General features: G+C 46.0%; 1 protein-coding gene across 1 annotated transcript in view; it reads right to left on the bottom strand.

Annotated features, from left to right (window-relative positions):
- Positions 1-15198: 15198 nt before the first annotated feature.
- Positions 15199-21873, bottom strand: part of MBTPS2 (membrane bound transcription factor peptidase, site 2) — a 59398-nt gene continuing 52723 nt past the window's right edge. Inside the window, exon 11 of the mRNA XM_081947983.1 lies at positions 15199-18472. Within this exon, the coding sequence (XP_081804109.1) occupies positions 18250-18472 (223 nt within the window). The 3' untranslated portion in view covers positions 15199-18249. The remainder of the gene's footprint in view (positions 18473-21873) is intronic.

The following is a 21873-nucleotide window of genomic DNA, read 5'->3' as shown; positions in this document are numbered from 1 at the left end:
TGAAGTGGGGCCCAGGGAGACAGTTGGGCTTGCTGATTGTATACTTGGCTCCTCGCTATGCATCAGCGGCCCTGCCCGAGCTCCTCGAGGTGATCGCCGAGATGGCGGTTGAGACCCCCAGGCTATTGATCATGGGGGATTTCAACCTGCCATCGGTAGGGGAAACATCCGAGGTAGCTCGGGAGTTCATGGCTTCCATGACAGCCATGGACCTGACCCAAGTAATTCAGGGCCCCACACACGAGGGAGGTCACACACTGGACCTTATTTTTGTCTCTGGCCAGTGGAGGAGTGATCTGGGAGTAGGGGATTTAGTCATTACACCCCTGTCATGGTCAGATCACTCACTTCTTCGGCTCGACTTTCCAGCCGCCACACCCCATCGCGGGGAGGCAGAACCGGAACGTCCTAGATGGTTCCGCCCCAGGCGCCTGATGGAACCTGATAGGTTCCAGACGGAGCTTGGGCCACTTCCTGTAGCCCTGACCCGCTCCTGGATGGAGGACCTGGTGGCTGCATGGAATAGTGTGGCTGCCGGGGCCTTGGACCGGGTTGCGCCTTTGCGGCCTCTCCTGCGGCAGCGATCCACCCAGGCCCCTTGGTTTACCGAGGAGCTGAGTGTGATGAAGCGCCACAAGAGACGCCTAGAGAGCAGATGGAGATCGTCACGCTCTGAATCTGACCGAACACAGGTAAGAGCCTATTTACGGACCTACCTTGTGGCATTAAGAGTGGCCAAACGTCAGTACTGTGCCACTCTTATTGCGTCCGCAGATAACCGCCCTGCCGCCCTGTTTCGGGTGACCCGCTCCCTCCTTTCACAGAGGCCGTGTGAAGCCCCCTTTCAGGGTAGAGCAGTGGAATTTGGGGAATATCTGCAGGACAAAGTCGCTCAGATTCGCAGCGAGTGGGTCCCCTTCAGTGGTCTAGAAGGGACGTCGGAGGTGGGTCTTGAGGCACCATTCTGGGAGGAGTTTGACTCTGTTACTGCCGACGATATGGACAGGCTGCGTGGGTGACTGCGAGCCACCACATGTTTATTGGACCCGTGTCCCTCCTGGCTTATACTGGCATCCTGGGAGGTCACACGAGGCTGGCTCCAGGAGTTAGTCAACGCTTCCTTGAGAGAGGGGTTCTTGCCGGCCATCTTTAAAGAGGCAGTGGTGAGGCCCCTACTCAAGAAGCCTTCCCTAGACCCAGCTATGTTAGCTAACTATCGTCCCGTCTCCAAACTTTGCTTCTTGGCGAAGGTTGTAGAGAGTGTGATGGCACAACAGTTCCCACGCCACTTGGAGGAAATTTATTATCTAGACCCGCGCCAGTCCGGTTTCCGGCCCGGCCACAGCACGGAGACGGCTTTGGTTGCGTTGGTGGATGATCTCTGGAGGACCAGAGATGGGGGTTGCTCCTCCATCTTGGTCCTATTAGACCTCTTGGCCACTTTTGATACCATCGACCATGGTATCCTATTGCATCGGCTAGAGGGGCTGGGGGTGAGGGGCACTGTTTTGCGGTGGTTCTCCTCCTACCTCTCTGGCCGAGCGCAATGTGTGCTGACAGGGGGGCAGAGGTCGACCCTGAGGCCGCTCACTTGTGGGGTGCCGCAGGGGTCGGTCCTCTCGCCTCTCGTTTTCAACACATATATGAAGCCGCTGGGCGAGATCATCCGTGATTTCGGGGTCGAGTACCACCTGTACGCTGGCGATACTCAGCTGTACATCTCTACCCCGAACCACCCCAACGATGCCGTCGAAGTGATGTCCCAGTGCCTGGAGGCCGTACGGATCTGGATGGGAAGTAACAGACTCAAGCTCAACCCGTCCAAGACGGAGTGGCTGTGGCTACCGGCACCCCGGTTCAACCAGTTGGTTCCATCACTGGCCATTCGGGGCGAACAGCTGGCCCCCGTGGATCGGGCACGCAATTTGGGCATCCTCCTGGATGCCCGGCTGTCAATGGATGACCATGTGACGGCCGTGGCAAGGGGGGCGTTTCACCAGGTTCGCCTGGTGCGCCAATTGCGTCCCCTATTGGACCGGAACGCCCTCCACACAGTCACCCATGCGCTTGTGACGTCCCGACTGGACTACTGTAATGCTCTCTACATGGGGCTCCCCTTGAGATGCACCCGAAGGCTGCAGTTGGTTCAGAATGCGGCCGCGTGGGCAATTGTGGGAGTTACTAGGTACTCCCACGTAACACCTCTCCTGCGCGGGCTGCACTGGCTACCTGTGGCTTTTCGGGTACGTTTCAAGGTGTTGACTATCATCTTTAAAGCGCTCCATGGCACAGGACCTAGGTATTTGCGGGATCGCATCCTGCCCCATACATCCCTTCGGCTGATCCGCTCTCACAGGGAGGGACTCCTCTGGGTGCCGTCCACTAGGCAGTGCCAGCGGGCGGCGCCCAGGAGCAGGGCCTTCTCTGTGATGGGCCCGACCCTCTGGAATGACCTCCCCCCCGGTATCAGAATAACCACCGATCTCTGCTCCTTCCGTAAGAAGCTTAAGACCCACCTGTTCAATTTAGCTGGCCTGGCCTAATCGCAGTTTAGTCCCTCAAGTCTGCATTTTAAATTTTTAGGGGTGGGTTTTTAGGTTGTTTTTAATTTTTATCACTTTGTACAGCCTATTGTTTAATTCGATTTTATGGGAATTTAAGGGTATTTATTTTTGTACACGGTTTTTTATTGAGATGTCTGTACACCGCCCCGAGTCCCTTCGGGGAGAGGGGGCGGTCTATAAATCTAATAAAACTTAAACTTAAACTTATCTATCTATCTATCTATCTATCATCTATCTATCTATCTATCTACCTATCTATCTATCTATCTATCTATCTATCTATCTATCTATCTATCTATCTATCTATCATCTATCTATCATCTATCTATCATCTATCTATCTATCTATCTATCTATCTATCTATCTATCTATCTATCTATCTATCTATCTATCTATCTATCTATCTATCTATCTATCAAGAAAACCTTGCACTTGGCCAGAAGGCAATTTTGGTAGCCAAAGATGAAAAAAGACATTGAGGACTATATCAAAAGTTGTGTCACTTATACAGCCATGAAGAAAAGGCCAGGAAAGCCCCCAAGAGCTGCTTCAACAGGTGGCAGATCCATCCAGACCCTGGGAAGAAATTGCCATGGATTTCATTGTTGAACCTCCTGAGAGGGAGGAAATACAGTCATCTGGAATATAATAGATTTGTTCTCAAAGCAAGCCCATTTCATAGCTTGCTCAGGGATCCCATTAGCAAAAAAGCTGGCCAGACTGTTCATAAGGCAGATTTATAGGTTGCACAGTATTCCTTGCAGAATCATCTCTGACAGGGGGGTCCAATTCCCCGCTAAGTTCTGGAGGGAGTTCATTAGGTCCTTTGGGTCCTTGTAGATCCTTAGCTTAGTATTTCATCCAAGTACCAATGGGGCTGCGGAACCCCCGAACACCATGATGGAGCAGTACTTGAGGTGCTATGTCAACTATCAGCAGTTTCATTGGGCAGAGTTACTGCTGTTCACTGAGATGACATAATGTGGTGCACAGCAGCACCGGCCTGACCCATTTCTAGGTCAAAAGTAGCATGGAATTCATTTCAATTCAAGATGCTGGTTGTCACTAAATGAATGGATGAAGTCACTGATGGAGGGGTCGGAAAATACCAAGTGGGCTTTATGAGAAGCGGCAAAAACCCATGAAACACAAGTTGAGAAACACCACAGCCCCCAAGTGCCCTTCTGAGTTGGGGGCAAGATCTACCTCTCAATAAAGTACCTAAGATTAAAACTCCCTTGCAAAAAAAACTAGGATCAAAGTTTGTAGGGCCTTTCCCTATAGTGAAAGTAATCAACCCTGTCACAGTACTCCTTCGCTTGTTGTGGAGTGTGCTTCCGGTCTTTCACAGCAGCTTGTTAAAGCCAGCGGTAGGCTCCCAGATCAGGCCAGTAGATCAGGCAGCCCCAGTCCCCTTAGTGGTGCAAGGGGAAATGCATTATGAGGTGAAGAAAATCCTGGATTCTAAATTGCTTAGGGGCCAGCTGCAGTATCTTGTGTAGTGGATGGGGTACCCTCTCTGAAGCCACCTGGGCTAAGAGCTGGGATGTGAAGGCTGATAGGTTGGTCAAACAGTGATGAGTAGCCCCAAAAAGCTAAGGTGCCTCCAAGGGGAGGAAGGGGAGGTTAGACTGAACCTTGAGTAACTTCTTTGCCATTTCTTTTCTTTGCAGAAAGTCCTTTTCAATTAAGGGGGGGGCTCCTGTCAATCCTGAAGCTGACCTGACCAAAGCCATTTTGAAGCTTCATGTTGCTACACTGGAGCTGAGGGATAGGGAGGGGGGAATAGAAATAGCTGGGGTTTTGTAGCCAAAACAAAATACTTTCTCCTGGGAATCAAGGACATTACCACAGGTGGCCAGAGAGAGGAGTAAAGTTACCACACAACTGGATGGCACCTTGATTGGACCATGTGACTGATTGTTTGGGAAAGGGGAAAAGCTTTTACTTTTAATTACGTGAAAACTGTGGGAACAGAGTCGGTTTTCACCAGAATTGTGCCAATATGATATATCCAATAAAACTTTCTTTGAGGAACCTACCTGTCTTGGGGCTTTGTTTGCTATAGGCGTATTACTTGGAACCCTGACACCCGATTCATCAGGTGATGTCGTCATGACGACGTGAGTTTGACAACCCTACTTTAGATTGAGCCAATCTTCAAAAAATGTTTTAATTAATAATAATAATTAATATTAGGATATATATTGTACAGGTAGTCCTCATCTTACAACCATTCTGTGAAGGTTCCAAGAGTTGCCCAAATTAATGAGCCCTGAGACGAAATTTTTTTAAAAACCATTCGTTTATTAGGACTAACATCATTCATTTATTTTTACTAACATCCTGGCACGGACTTCTGTGTATCTGAAACTAAATCACACTTAATGGCGTCTGACCTTTACCCCTGTGCCCCCTCCCCTCTGGCTGAGGTCATCAATCACATTCTCCAAAAGGACGTTATGGCAGGGTTCTGGACATGCACATTCACATCCCAGTACAGAAATATGAGACTTTTACTGTCTCATGCATGGCATCCCCCCCACCTTCTCAAGTTGATAGTAGTCATGGAAACGCCTTAGGCATTGATACATTCATTGAGTGACTGTTCAAAATTATAATGACAATGAAAAAAGTGAAAACTGTCACAGCATCCCCATGCTAACATGATCAAAAATTGAGTAATTGGCAACTGGAATGCATTTATGACTACAGCATACTTGGGTCATATGATCATCATTTACAACCTTCTTCCCAACCAGCTTCTGACAAGCAAAATCAATGGGGGAAGCTGGATTTGCTTAACAACCACAATTCAATTAACAATTGCAGTAATTCTCTTAATAGCATAGCCAAAATGTTGTAAAAGAGGGCATAAATCATTTAACAACGATCTTGCTTAACAACAGAAATTCTAATCTCAATTGTTGTAAGTGGAAGACACCCTGTATGGGTATTTTTTATACTCTCAACATAGTATTAAACTAATACCAAATATCATTTTTGGCATGATAAACTCTTTTATGCAATTGTCTACTATTCTACAGAGTAATGAATATTTAAAATAATTCAGTCCTCTTTACTGAATTAAGTGGGTATTTTTTAAGTCATAAAATCATTCTATAAATTCATCCAATAATATAACAGATAGGATTTACTTTATATCATTTTGATTTAAGTTCATTTCTGTTTAACCTTTCTACTTTATAATACAAATAAGAGCAGAAAATACCACAGCTCAAAAAGTGGTCTTAAATCTACACTTTTCTCTAAAAACACAGCTCCTCAGTGAAATTAGTTACCATATTTTTTGGAGTATAAGATGCAGCAGAGTATAAGACACACAAAGATTTTGAAGAGGTAAATTTTAAAAAAAGGTCCAACCCCCGGGAGCACTCTGCAGGCCTCCCAAACTCTTTGCACACCCCATTTTTGTGAAAAACAGGGCATGCAGAGATTTTGGGAGGCATGCAAAGTGCTCCTGGGGCCAGGGAGGGCACAAATGTGATGTGTGGAAGGGCAAAAACACGATCTTCCTAAAGGGTAAGGCTTTTATCTATCTCAAATCCACTTTTCTCTACCCCTCCCACGGCAGGGCAGGACTAAACATATATCTCTCCACTTCATTTCCCCCCCTTCCTTCTGACCATCGACCATTCAGAGCCGCTTGGCCCAAGGAGTGGCATTTGGCTCGCTTCTTCTCTCCAGTGAGGAGGGAAAGACACGTGGGGGCTGCTGAATGGCTGCCGCTTCACTCAACTGGGAAGGGCCCATTGGGTGAGGAGGGGTGAGGATCCCTTCCATTTGGATTAACAGCTCCTTGCAGTGGCCCAAGCAGCAAAAGGGAAGCCCAAAGACGATGACTCAGCAAGGCTGCCTCCTTGAACAACCGGGCTTGTTCACAGCCCTTTTCACAACCTGCTTCGTTAGTCTCGGGGCAAAAGCAGGTGCCAAGCTCCAGGGAGACTCCTGACCCGGCGCTCCTGCATTCTGAAGTTTCCTTTCCATCCCACGCTTCTTCCACTAGCTGAGATCCCAACAATGCCAATAGCTTTTTCCGGAAAGAAAGTGAAGATCTAGCGTCCTGAGAAAAGCCTTCGTGGAGAGATCATTCCTTTTCCCTTCCTCCACCCCCACCTCCCCCGCAATCCCCCAGGAGCTGTCATGCAGTGCTTATTGCTATTGCTGCTATTGCACCCAGCTACCATATCTCTTTGCTGCATGGTAGACCCACCCTCCTTACCTGTATTTGAGCAGATGAGGGCTTACATGTGCAGAGTGTACAGTGTCTGTGTGATGCTGCAGCAAGCAGCTGGAGCATCATGGGTGGTAAGTACGCATCCGCATGCTACACACGTGCATGTGGTGGATGCCCGGCCCCGTTGCAATGGGATCCACCATTTAGCTATGTATATTATTGTTTGTATGGTTTTTTAAATTTATACCTGTACACCGCCCCGAGTCCCTTCGGGGAGAGGGGGCGGTCTAGAAATCTAATAAATTATTATTATTATTATTATTATTATTATTATTATTATTATTATTATTATTATTATTATTATTATTATTATTATTATTATTATTATTATTATCCGGAACCCACCACTGCTTTCAGTGTCCTTTGCTGGCCACCAAAATTGTCTTCCCACCAAATGCCATGACTGTTAGGCCTGTAGTTATGTTTCTTTTAGGATCTTTGGCCTGCCATACTTTCTATTATTTTCCTATACTGTTTCATTAGTGTAGTAGTTGGGAGGGGGGAATAGAAAGGAGTAGATTTGTGGAATGTGTTGTCATTCTTTCTAGAAGCCCAAGGTCATCTTTTGTCTCCGCACTTCAACACCTGACCGGAAGCAGAGTGGTGGAGATGCCAGCGTGGAAGAAGAAGATTGGACCATGTGATGGGATTTATGGGTGTGGGCATAAGATCATGAACTTTCATCTGGGTGGAATCCCAGGAAGCTCTTCAGAATTGGGATTCCACAGATGTGCTAAAATGTCTCTTATTAAATCGGAACTTTAAGGAAAGTTTTGCCTTGGACTCTGATTTAATTCTGCGCAATACTTGGAACGCTGACATTTTCCCAATTCTCCTTTTAAAATAAATCACCAGCACCCCGGAGACAAGGGCTGGTGAGGGGGTGCTGAATTCCTAACGCTGATCGGTTCAGCGTAAAATATCAGCGAACAATTATGAGAAAGCTTTTTGAGATAAGAAGCTGAGATGAGACGCTTCTCTGCAAAACTTCAGAGTGCAAAGGAATTTCTGTTTGAAGCTTCTTTGTGAAGCCTTGGAGGCGAGGGAGTTTCTGTTTGAAGATTTATTGCATCTGGAGGAATGCAGTGGGGGAAAGATTCTGCACACTGGAAGCGACAAGATGTTTGGAATCTCAGACCAACTTTTTCAGCCAAACGTGAGTCAATCTCCCCCACCCCCCTTCACTAATAAATGCTGAAATGGACTGGAGGACTGGAGTGGAGATAATTACTCCTTCCAAACAGCGATAAATGAAATGACTCATTACTCTGCAACTGAGTTGAAGACAGATTCCCTATCAAAATGGGAAATTCAACCCAGACAGCAAGAAGGGATTTGGCCAGCATCTTTCACTTGCCAGCCACTGCAAATTGGGCTGCAGCTTGTGAATGAAGCATCACCAAATTGGGCTTTCTTCCCAGGGCATGGATGGAAAAGATTCCAGTGGGCAAATCCATGGCCATCAGCATGGGGAAATCCTCCAAGCCAGCAGAGGGCACCTATTTGGCCCATAACTCCTCCAAGCCAGCAGAGGAGTCCTTGGCACATAAACCCCACTAGCCAGCCATCGTTGGTTGAACTGCAAGCTGTGAATCAGGCAACCCCGGGATGGGTCTTAACCCCAGGTCATGGATGGAAGGGATGCCAGTGGGCACCTGGCCTCCCTCAGCAGATGGCAGATAACTGGGCAGTGGCCAACTGAGGGATTGACCTACCCACCGTTTCCAGTTTCCCCTGCAAAGCCCCAACAGGTTCCTACCCCACCTTCCTACAGAGAAGCAATGTCCACAATGGAAGAAGGGTTTACCAAGGGAGAAGCTGCAGGATGGATAGCAGAACAACATGAAGAGGCAGTTCCTAAGCTTAGAGATGTAACTAGGTTCCTTTCCTCGTGGGGGCCAATAAAATGCCACCGTTGCTGTCTACATGGCCATAGAGCATCAGAATTCTTGGCTCCATCCCCAATGCCACAAACGTGCACACCAACCACCACAGCAGTAAAGAGAAGGCCCCAGATGCCACCAGAAAAGAGTCATCTGTGCCAACAACCTCTGGAAGAGGATCCCCAACTTAAGGTGACGAAAAGTCCTACCAAGAGGGAGACCTCGGAGGAGGAAAAGGGCCAGCCAGGGATGATTGAATCCAAGAGCCCAGAACTTGCAGCACCTGCAGCAGAGACAAAAACCCCAGGGGTCCAACAAGTACCCAAAAACTTGTTGGAGGATGCTTTGTCGAGAAAACCGCAGTATGACAGTAATGGAAGCCAGGAGAAGCTGATGACAGCTATGAAATTGGCGCTCCGAATAGACCAGTGGTTCAACAATAACCAGGATATCCTAATGATGGAAAATGGATTAGCTTGGAAGGGGTCCAAACTGTATGTCCCCGTGAGGTTGAGGCTGGAAGTTCTACAGCGAAGCCATGAGGCAGAACTAGGAGGCCACTTTGGATTCCTAAAAACGTTCCACCTCATCAATTTTGGTGGCCAGATGGAATTGGAGGTGGAATATTACATAAAAAGCCGTGCTACTTGCACAACGATGAAACAACTGCTGGAGAAGTCCCCTGGACTGCTACAATGAGTGGCCTAACCGACCATGGGAAGAGGTCGCAATGGATTTCATCGTGGAACTCCCAGACAGCAGTGGGAACAAAGTCATCTGGACAGTTACCGATTTGATTTCCAAGCAGGCACACTTCATCGCTTGCTCAGGGTTGCCGTCCACAAAGAAATTAGCTAAAATGTTTGTGAAACACTTTCATCACCTGCACGAATTGTCCAAGAAGATCATTTCAGACCGCGGAATCCAGTTCACCACCAAGTTCTGGAGAGAGGTCTTGAGATCCATTGGGTCCACACAAGAACTGAGCTCAGAGGTTCATCCCAGCATGAACTGTGCAGCAGAGAGAGCCAATGTGGTGGTGGAACAATACATCCGGTGGTTTGTGGACTATCAGCAAGACAACTAGTCGGACTTGCTACCTTTCACCAAAGTGGCATACAACGACACGTCCACAGCAGCACTGAATTAACTCCTTTCCAGATTACCAGTGGCATGGAATTTGTTGCCATGCCTGAGTTGCCTAGAGAACCTCCTTCCTCCATGTCTTTGAATGAATGGATGGACACGCTAAAGAAAGGATGGGAGAATACGAAGAAGGCTCTAGCAGTTGCGGCAGAAGCCCACAAGAAGCAAGCTGATAAACATCGCTCACTCCAAAACCCCTTCCGTGTGGGGGACAAAGTTTTTGTATCTACCAAATACATGAGATTAACAATGCCTAGCAAGGAATTTGGCACCAAATTTCTAGGTCCATTCCCAATAGTGAAGATAGTTAACCCAGTTACAGTTTGACTCAGTCTACCCAGAAGTCTAGGGGAAATTGACCCAGAATTTCATTGTAGCTTGTTGAAACCAGTAATTGGGTCTAGCATAAGAGCATCCACCCAAGCTTTTTCTCCTCCTGTAGTGATAGAAGGGGAAACACAATCTGAGGTGGAAAAAATCGTAGACTTCAGGCTGAATAGGGGTCGCTTACAGTACTTAGTGCATTGGAAGGGGTACCCTTTGTCTGTAGCTACTTGGGTGAAAAGTTGGAACCTAAAAGTGGAGAAGTTAGTAAAACAAGTTTCCCAATAAGTCATAAGTTGCTCAAACCTCATGGCTCAGGGCAGTCTTCTCGCTCTGATCCCTTTTCATTAGTGTAGTAGTTGGGAGGGGGGAATAGAAAGGAGTAGATTTGTGGAATGTGTTGTTGTCATTCTTTCTAGAAACCCAAGGTCATCTTTTGTCTCCGCACTTCAACACCTGACCGGAAGCAGAGTGGTGGAGATGCCAGCGTGGAAGAAGATTGGACCATGTGATGGATTTATGCGTGTGGGCATAAGATCATGAACTTTCATCTGGAATTGGGATTCCACAGATGTGGTAAAATGTCTCTTATTAAATCGGAACTTTAAGGAAAGTTTTGCCTTGGACTCTGATTTAATTCTGCATGATACTTGGAACGCTGACAATGACTTTACAAAGCCAAAGTGCTGGCTTGCTTGGAGTCATGGCTTATTTGCAGTACTTGGACCCAGAGGGTGTTCAGGACATACAATTTTGGATCTTTCTATGCCAATTTGTCTCAGGAGGTCAGGAACCAGTGGTCGGTTTGCAGCTCAGCTCTGAGATATTGAGTTAGCTCTTTTTCCGGTTTGCTCGATCGCCTCAGAGTCTGTTGCCTTGTGATGACTTGTGTTGCCTTCTGGGGGATGAGAATGATGGCATTGACCACCTCTTCACATTTACTCTTGTACTGGGGCATTTGGGACAAGGCATCTGCTAGGAAGTTTTTCTCTCCTGGGATGTATTTCAATGTGAAGTCCAATTGGTTAAAATACTGTGTCCACTGAACCTCTTTGGGAGAGAGCTTCCAAGGGGTCCTATGGGCCTCCAGATTTTTGTGATCAGTCCAGACTTCAAACGGCAATTGGCTCCCTTCTAGGAAGTGCCATCAGGTTAATAGTGCCCAACAAACTGCAAAAGCTTCTTTCTCCCACACTGTCCACATTTGTTCAGTGTCAGTGAGTTTTCTGGAGGTGTAGGTGCATGGTTGGAGGTTCCCCTCGTTCTTCTAGAGGACTGCCTCTACAGGTACATTGCTGGTGTCTGCCTTAATGATAAATGGTTGCTCGGGATTTGGATGCTTTAGGATTGGTTCCTCCATGAATAGCCTTTGACTTTCTCAAATGCTCCTTGGCAGTCCACTCTAGCAGCTGGCTGGGTTGTGGTTTGCCCCCCCACTTCCCTGTTTTTAGCAGTTCAGTGATGGGCAGGACTGTTTTGGCAAAAGAGGAGATGAACTTCCAGTAAAAGTTTGCAAACCCCCAAAAGCTCTGCAGTTGTCGGTTCAAGGTTGCCACTCCAGGATGGCTTTGACTTTTCCTAGGTCCATTTCTACCCCCTTGCTTGACACGTGTAGCCTAGGTCAGGGGTATCGAAGTGGTGGCATCACATTATCATGTGACATTTCACATTTTTCCTATCCACTAAGCTGGGGGTGGGCATGGTCCACGTGATGTGATGCATCCATGTGATGCATCCATGCGATACATCCAGCTCATGGGCCATAGGTTTGACACCCCTGGCTTAAGTGGTCGAGGCAGGTCTTATGGAAGTTACATTTGTATAACTTGGCATATAAGTTTGCAGCTAGGAGTTTCCTTAGTACCTGGTGGAGCAGTTTGATGCACTCCTCCATAGTTTTGGTGAAGATGAGAATGTCATCTAAGTATACTAAGATCCCCTTGTATGCTCATGCAGCATGTTTATGAGTTGCATTTAGACTGCAGGGGCCCCTTGGAGCCCAAATGGCAATACTTTGAATTGGAAGCTGACCAATGGGCAGTTAAAAACAGTCTTCCACTCATCCCCCTTAAGAGAAATAGGATTATTCTTGTAAAAGAAAAGAACTTGAGTGAGTCCATATTTATACTTTTCATAACCTTAGCAGCTCATCTGTGTAAAGCATTACATAATAATTATGTAAAGAGCCTGTTCTGGGAAAAACAAGGCTATAAAATTGATAGAACATACCAAGTCAGGTCAGCTTGACATTACTTTGGATAGTGGCAGGAAGGCAACTGCCATGATGGGATTGTCTTGTTATGAGGAAACGAGGCGAGGAGAGTTCCAAAGGGGATTTCTGTTTCAGGAATTTGTTGCGGAACAGCCAAAAAGCTTATGTAACTTTAGAAAACAATGATATGTGAGGGCAGTGTTCTGATATAATAAATGTATTTAAGCCATGTATTTGGACTTATCCAACATTCTCTTTCTTTCATGATTGAGAATCCTTTTGCAAAAGAAAATATAATATATATTTTAAATAAATATGCTTTTTATTGATCATGGTCTCCTTGTTTTTATATGAGAGGTTTTTTTTTTCTCACACCCCTCTTTGATCCTCACCTTGTAGTATGCTTCCCTCAGGTCTAGCTTGGTGAAAATCTTTCCTTTTGCTAGATGGGCCAGCATGTCTTTCATTAGGGCAGCGGTTCTCAAATAGTGGGGCGCGCCCCCCTGGGGGGGCGCGAGGCTCCGTAAAGGGGGGCGCGAAGGCTCCCTTTCCATCTGGGTGCAACGGCGGCGGCGGCGTGGGTGAGGCATAATATATCCCGCCTGGAAGTGGCAGCACTTCGGACTGTGGATTTTCATTGGAGCCGCGGGCTGGAGCTGTGCAAGAAGCCTGCTCGGGCGGGGGTGGGAGGGAGGGAAGCATGGCTGTCCCAGGCTTCCCTCCCTTCCCCCCCCCAGCCCAAGCAGACTTTTTGCACAGCTCCAGCCCGCGGCTCTGATGAGTCTCTGAGCAGTCCCCAGCGCTGCCACTTCAAGCCGGGATATATTCTGCCATGCCCTCGGCGGCGTCTTTATGCAGGTAGCTCGCCTCCCCGCCAGCAGCTCCACCGCCAGCATTCCGTCTGGAAGCGGAAGCGCAACAGCCGCTGTTGGGGAAGGGACAAAGGGGCGGCGGTCGCCCGATCTTGCCACCGCCACCCCTTCGCCCCTGGTAACGGCGACTGTTGTGCTGCTGCTTCCAGCTGGGATGCTGGAGGAGCTGCTGGCAGGGAGGGAGGGAAGAAGGGGAGGAGGGAGTAAGGATAGACAAGCAAGAGGGAAAGAGGAAAGAAGGCAAGCAGGCAGGAAGGAGGCAGAAGGAAGGAGGGAAGAATGGAACTGGAAGGGAGGCAGGGAAGGAGGGAGGGAGAAAGGAAGGATAGGAGGATAGGGAAAGAGGAAAGAAGGCAGGCAGGCAGGGGGAAAGAGGAAGGAGGGAACTGGAAGGGAGGCAGGAAGGAAGGGAAGGAGGAAGGGAGGGTGGAAGGAAGGATAGACAAGTAAGAGGGAAAGAGGAAAGAAGGCAAGCAGGCAGGAAGGAGGCAGAAGGAAGGAGGGAAGAATGGAACTGGAAGGGAGGCAGGGAAGGAGGGAGGGAGAAAGGAAGGATAGGAGGATAGGGAAAGAGGAAAGAAGGCAGGCAGGCAGGGGGAAAGAAGAAGGAGGGAACTGGAAGGGAGGCAGGAAGGAAGGGAAGGAGGAAGGGAGGGTGGAAGGAAGGATAGACAAGAAAGAGGGAAAGAGGAAAGAAGGCAAGCAGGCAGGAAGGAGGCAGAAGGAAGGAGGGAAGAATGGAACTGGAAGGGAGGCAGGGAAGGAGGGAGGGAGAAAGGAAGGATAGGATGATAGGGAAAGAGGAAAGAAGGCAGGCAGGCAGAAGGGAGGGAGGTGCAAGGAAGGAAGGAAGCATAGATAAGCAGGAGGGAAAGAAGGCAGGCAGGCAGGGGGAAAGAGGAAGGAGGGAACTGGACGGGAGGCAGGAAGGAAGGGAAGGAGGAAGGGAGGGTGGAAGGAAGGATAGACAAGTAAGAGGGAAAGAGGAAAGAAAGCATGTGACTACGGTGGGAGACGAGGAAAGACCGGTGTGCTATGTTATGCAGAGGTGTACTTATAACAATTTTATAGACAAATTATACTATTTACAGTCACGCAGGGGGGGCGCGCGAAATGTTTTCTTCTTCCTAGGGGGGGCATGACAGAAAATAATTGAGAAGCACTGCATTAGGGGGAAGGGGTTGTTTTCTACACACATGCCATTTACCTCCCTAAAGTCTACACACAATCTCATTGTCCTGTCTTTTTTCTCTTTGAACAGAGCAGAGGAGCAGTCACCTGGAATTTTGCCAGTTGCATGAAGTCTCCGGCTAGGTTTTTGAAGTTCCTTCATTTTCTTTGGGGTCATGGAATACATTTTCGGTTTAGGGAGCTTCACGTCTGGTAGGATCTCAATGGAAGAGTAAGTGGGGTGGTGGGGTAATATGTCACATTCTTTCTTGCTGAACACCCCCACTAGGTATTCTTCAGGGATTAGCTTGGTTTCTTTTGGTTGCTTTGAAGTGGCTTTAAGAAGCTCGTTTCCTTCAGTTTTCGCCTGGTGCTAGATAACTCCACCCTTCTGGCTGCCTTGAGGGGGGAAATGGCCTCTTCTTAGCCTCATTTTTGTCTCTTCCACTTCCTACCAGATCATCGGGATCCACCTGTCTAGCCAGGACAGTCCCAGAATCACTGCCTCTGTCATCTTCAGGACTATTACAAACCGGATGATCTCCCAATGTTGACCGATCTCTAGCCGCACCAGCTCAGTGTCATGCGTTGCAGGGGATTGTCCTATAAATGATCCATCGACTTGCTCAAACCTCATGGCTCAGGGCAGTCTTCTCGCTCTGATCCCTAGTTTTAGCACTTGTAGAATGGTATTTGTCTAACCATAAAATGGTCAATAGCTAAAGTAACAGTTCTGCAAACAATCAAAAATGTTTTGGAGAAACATGGCTTGAAATAAATAAAAACTGTATTTTATAATCTAGTACAGGAGACAATACATACAGTTACAATAATAATTAGATTCTTCAGTAGAAATAAATATGTCATATCTACACAAACCCAGAGGCTTCACAAAAAGTCATTACTATCATTGTGCAGCACCACCCTATGTCAAGGCTCCAACTAACTAACCCAAGCAAATCCGAACTCTGAGACATGGCTATTTCTCAATGCTTCTTTAATGAGTACATCATATCGGCACAGTTTCAATGGAAAATGAAATCTAAATCTTTCCTGTGATTTCAGTATAATTAAACTAGGAAATAACCCCATCCCGCAGTGTCACAGGTCCCATTGGCCAATTGGGTTAATTGGCGGGTTCTTCATGCACTCCTTCTCCAACCTTAACTGTTGCCAGTAGAGATGACCTTGGTTTTCATGAAAAAGCTCTTTGTCTAGTAATGCATTTTAACCTCCTTCCCCCTCTGTGTGGCAACTGAGGAACAGAAAGATGGCTGTGGCCAGGTTCAGTTCAAAGTTGATACCCTAAGCCTGTTTACGCAAAATAAATATTTATTGAACTCAATTATACTTATTCCTGAAATGTGTTCAGGATATCTCATAAATTAAAGTATCTACAATTGGTCTGAATTTAAAACACTAGTTTATAAATAGATTTTTAAAATGAATGTACTATAAATTATCAATGACACTTATTTTAGGCATATATCTAGACGTATATATGCCTATTAGGAAGCCTCCCATTCAAGCCGTGGAAAACACCTTTCCATATCCATACTACTTCTTTTGTAATATATATGTTTGTAATACATATTTTACAAAATGGAAATGCACCATTTTTCTCATGATTTAGGCTCAGAACAGCAATTTGTAGCAATGTCAATGAGGCCTTTTCTAGGTCTTCTAATCTTAGGAGAATTTTGTTGTGAACAGCTCTCTAGGTAGACTCAAAAACATTCAAGCACCATCATCATGACTTTTGATTCTCCCTCTTTAAGACCTTAAAGATAGGATATATAAAACTGAATAGTTGGGCTGGAATTAAAAATAGGACACTTTACAAAGAAAAACAAAATAAGCAGTAGCATTTGCAAAAAGAATCCTACAATATACTTGAAATATGATTATCAGCTCTGTGCCTTCAGCAAAATATTACACACATTTTTAAACTATCAACAAAATGTACAGACATTTCTTTCTGAATAATCATGTCAAATAATTCAAAATCCATGTTAAGGCTTTACTTCTGGATACCACAGGTTACATAGTGAAGAGATATAAAAAGGTAATAGTTCCCCTCACACATATGTGGTAGTCGTTCCTGACTCTAGGGGGCGGTGCTCATCTCAGTTTCAAAGCCGAAGAGCCAGCATTGTCTGAAGACGTCTGTGATCATGTGACCGGCATGATTAAATGCCAAAGGCGAATGGAACACTGTTACCTTCCCACCAAAGGTTGTTCCTATTTTTCTACTTGCATTTTTTAAATGCTTTCGAACTGCTAGGTTGGCAGAAGCTAGCATGTAATTAAAATCCATCCACCTATGAATAAGTTTACCTGAGAATGGAAAGTAAGTGTATACTCATTAAAAAAACACAAAAGAAAAAAATATTTCATTTAAACGAAATAAGTCTTGAATGGCTTATAATTACAATACCTGGTTTTTCAGTTTAAGCTCATTTGGAAGCATACAGGTATGATAATAAAACAGAAATCAATTCATAAATAGACTGTTTACATTCATAGAAAGCAGCCCATTCACAGTCCTAAATATGTCAAAGTTAGCCTGAGTCCCCAAACCGTATTTTGATTTTGCATTAAAAGGAAAGTCACCCCCAAGTCAACTGTCCTAAAACATACTGTTTGGCAATCATATTTATTTAATACTCTCACTTCTCCCCCCCCCCCTGCTGTTGTTTCACTTTAAAATTTCAGCAATCTCAACACTCCATCCCTATGGTTATGGTCACCATGCAGTATAATTTCTTCTTTAAAGTGGCAACGGAACCGCAGGGAAATTTAATAGAAAAAGTTAATTATAATAGGAAGCTACCAGCTAGGCTGAACTTTCTGACACATGACTGTTGTCCCCTTCAGTTCTCTACCCTTCTAGGATGGCCTTCTCTCTTTACCCCAGCTCCAGGAAAACAGAAATAAGTGCTTGGGTTCTTCCTCTCCAAAGTCCAGTACTATCAATTCAAATACACAAAAGATAGCAGTATAACCTTGTGGTCGGGTAGATAATGAAGGTGTAATAGGAAATTTCTTCTAAAACCAAACCAATAGCTACAGAAGAGATTTATTGCAAAGTGGCAGACTTCCATTTATCATTAAATTTGATATAACTGAAGAAAAGTTGCCAGAGCACACAAAGGTAGGAGAAAAGCATACCATTACTTTACCCAATCAAGAATAACATTCTCTGTATGATTCACTGAACCTAGCGAACAAATCAGAATGTTTAAAACTAAAGCCACTTTTCTAATGACTCTTGGAATTATAAAGGTGCAGACTGGCTTTCACCATTTCTATCTTTGCAAATGTGATTTGATGAGAGAAAGTCTTATGGAGGGGGAGCAGGATTTCATCTATTTCTCAGTGTGGGAACAATGTTTAGATGATTTAGGGAGACTAATGCCAAACCAAAACTAGGGATATGTCACACTTTTCTATTATTCTCTCACCCTTCCACATTGTTCCTAACATGTCAAAGTTTACTAAGTAACAGCAGTGTCCAATTTTCTTCCTTTTGGCTTTAACATGCAATTAAATGAACTGCAGAATAAATCACTGAGCTCTGAACACCACTTCTGATAATGACTCTGAAGCCATAGGAGCCTCTATAAAAATATGCTGAGTATGGTCAAGTGGCAGGGTCAGAGGACTTCAAAAATATGTTTGAAGGAATCCAAGGACACATTCTTAAAAGAGTAAAGCCATTTTTCTTTCCATTGACCCACTCAACTGTTATTTTGGAAAGTGATATATTTCAATGTTTTCTGTACAAGCATAATAAATGATATCAAAATGTGCTATTATGTTATCGTGCTGTCACAACCCAGAATCCTAGAGCCACATTAGCAGCCAAGAGTGCACTGCCAGCAAGTAAAATTAAGAAGCCAAGAAGCTCCCTGTTTTGCTTTTCAACAATAAATATGCTAGCAGTAGCTTCTAAGAAAGAATTCAATATCCATTGGCCATCCAAAGCAAAACAGGGAATTGCATTAACAACAGCCAGTGCTCCAGAGAGTGAAATCAGGTATCTGTTTAAGCTTGTTAAGGTGCATGATCATAGTCATTTTTTAAAAACACATGTAAATTTTACAGTTTCCGCACTTTGGGTACATAGCAATATAACTGAACTAATATTATTTTTATTCATTCTTTATAATTCTTTATTGATAGCAAAAACCAAAATAAGTAAGATCCTAATTGTAAAATGTATTTTTATACAAGATAAGGGAAGAGACTTTACATGAGGAAAAAATATGTTGAGAAAGGATATAAAGTGGTCATAAAAACCTAGTTTGCCTTTATGTCGGAGCTATTGGCAGTCTACATATTTAATAAATAAATAATTTCTAAAAATGCCTGCATATTCTAATTTTAAAAAAGAAATAAAGATATTCCAACTTGGAAATGGATAATCTAAAACACTAGTCATTTTTATAATTCTCAGTAATAGCTACACGCTATTGCAAAATATTAGACTATACACTATATTATTCACATTATCATACAAATGATGAAACGTATTGCTAACCAGTCACCAAATGAGGTAGTCATTAAACGACTACCTGTACTTGTAGTGGCCATGTTCCTATAGGCTTAAAGATGTGAAAATTCTAATATTATAGAAGCCAAACATAATGGGGCAAGGAGTCCTTTATGAGTCCCAACTTGTCCTGGTACTCGATGCATGGATGGTGCAGATCTAATTACCTGGGTTATAATCTACATGATGTGTAGAGGTTATACAAAGGTTATGTACAGACATGCGCAGCAAACTGCAATGATCTCAGTAACCGGTTACCTCAACATCTATGACCTCACCTAATTAGTAGCCAGGCAGTATCAGGAACTATTGTGTTATGTGAGATTCTACCCTGGCTGGGATGGTTTTAGAGATTGACAAGGAGAATGTACCAATAAGATGCTGTTGCTACCTATGCTCTTGCTTTGCTTGTTGAAACTGTATAAAAGCGAAATAAACTCTGTGAATGGCAGGCAGACATTTTGGACACAACCTGCTATGATGGATTTCTGAGGCCAACATCTAGCGCCCGAAGCAGGGACAAGGGCACCCTATGGGGGAGCAACCGCCAACATACTTACCTCCCGTCTGGAACAAACCCCAAGGTGCACCAATATGGGATTCCTCGGAGGTAAATATGGGTTGCAGTCTATCTCACAAGCAGCAACAACATATACAAGAACTTAGCTTCTTGTTACAGAAGTCAGGTGTTGCAACACCTAAGACAGAGATAAGGAAGCTGGTTGGTGAGATATGGAAACATTGTCTTTGGTATCCCAAACGAGGAACACTTCATTTACGTGACTGGGAAAAAATAGGACAAACTTTACATCTTGGACCCAGGGCTCCAGTACAGGTATTACAGCTATGATTTCAGTGCTGTCATGCCTTGGAAAAATTTGGCTCTAAAGTTTTGGCAGGACAACAATTGACCACAAAACCTTTGCCTGATTATGATCAGTTCAAAATTATTCCCCCAAAATCATCTTAAATTGGACTTTCAGCTCTTCATGGAGAGGTTAATTCTTCTGCTTTTCCATGGTCAGAGGAACAATTAGCAAAAGAGGGGGGGGGGATATAGAAGATATGTTTTCTGTCTGTTCACCTTATTTGATTCCACAAGATCATGAAGTGATTAGCTTAAAGGATTGTTCTTCCTCTATCCCTCTCTACCCCCCTGATCAGGAAAAGTTTCTTTTCACTGTACCTGCCATTTTCTACATCCCCCTCGCCTAAGGTGACCAGATTTTAACATTGGTAAAGCGGGACACCATTGACTGTGTGTGGGTGTGTGTTCTTGATTAAAAATTTGGTCTATATCCTTTCACCCCTTCCCCTTTAGGGAAAAAAAAACCCAGTGGTCTTCAAACATGACAGCTTTAAGACTTGTGGACTTCAACTCCCAGAATTCCTCCTTCAGTCATGTTGCGGTGACATCATCTGCGTGGATTTGCTCCATCTTTGGTTTTTTTCACCGGGGGCAGGGCTGCCACTGAAGATGCCGACGAGCTCCTGCTGCCACCAGAATAACTGCTGCCGCCTCCTCCTCCTCCTCCTCCAACAGCACCACCACATTTGCTGCCCGGTGCTGTGGCTGAGGTGAAGCTGCCAAAGCTCCTGCTGGCGCCTCCACCCATGGCAGCAGTGGCGGCGCCACCCCCTCCGCTCAGAGCACCTGAGCTGGGCCCCGCGTTACCCCTGCCACCTCCTCCTCCTCCGCGCTTTTGAGAAGCCATGAGGCATTTTTTTTGCTGCTCCCGCCCCCTCCGCCCCCTTCCTACTGGCTTCCGCGGCCTCATGACTCCTCAAAAGCATGGCGGAGGAGGAGGGGGCAGGGGTAACGCAGGGCCCAGCTCAGGTACTCCGAGCGGAGGGGGAGGCGCCGCTGCCAGAGGCAGGGGCACCAGCGGGAGCTTTGGCGGCTTCACCTCAGCCACAGCACCGGACAGCAAATGTGGTGGTGCTGTTGGAGGAGGTGGAGGAGGAGGAGGAGGCAGCAGCAGCAGTTATTCTAGTGGCGGCAGGGGCTTTTGGGGTTCACTTCAGCTGCAGCGCCAGGCGCAAGCAGCTAGGACTGGCTGCCCACAAAGGAACTCCCCAGGCTTGCTTTGCTGAACACGGGGCAACTGACAATAGTTTGAGCGGGCGCGGTCGGCGCAAACTACCATCAGTTGCCTCGCACTCATCAAAACAAGTCTGGGGAGGTCCTTTGTGGGCGGCCAGTTCTAGCCGCCTGTAAAGGACCTCCCTAGCTTCTGGAGCCTGTGACAGTAGAAATCACTGCGCGGCAGTTGCAAACTGCCGTGTGGTGTTTTCTTGCCATGTGCGCGGCCGTGCACCTTACCAAAAATCGGGAGTTTTTTAAAACGCCGTGGGAGGCGGGACAAATTATTAAAAATCGGGACTGTCCCGAGACAACTTCCGGCAGCCGAAGGCGACGGTCCCGTGTGTCCGCCTTCTCGCTGTTTTGGTGGGCTCCCCTGAATCCTAGGGGGAACACAGGGTGCCTTGGAGGGGTGCCCTGCTGTAGGGGCGGCTTGCTGGGAGCCCCTGGAGTGGCGGCGGCCGCGGGGGGGTCTCCAGCTTTGCCCCAGGAGCCGGAAAGCATAGGGAGCGCGCGGAATGCCATCGAGTTCTTCACCGAACGCAGCCTGGAAGGAAATGATCAATCTGAATGAAACAGCTGAAGTGCGGTGAGGTGGGGGGGTCTCCCCAGGTCTTTTACTGTCTTTACTCTATTGACTGTTCTGCAGGTTTTTTTTGGGGGGGGGAACTTTGTTTCAACCTTTGGAGGAGTTAAGATTGGAGGGGGGAAAATTTCCACCCCCCTTGGAAAAACGGCACTTGGAAAATCTCTCCCTTGTATGGGAGAGAGAGAAAGTTTAAAATCTACTTTCACTTCCCTTAAAT

The sequence above is a fragment of the Natrix helvetica genome (assembly GCF_964273705.1).
Source record: "Natrix helvetica genome assembly, chromosome: 3".
Taxonomy (NCBI): Eukaryota; Metazoa; Chordata; class Lepidosauria; order Squamata; family Natricidae; genus Natrix; species Natrix helvetica.
The sequence above is the reverse complement of the archived record's forward strand: the minus strand, read 5'-3'. Positions and strand labels throughout refer to the sequence as shown.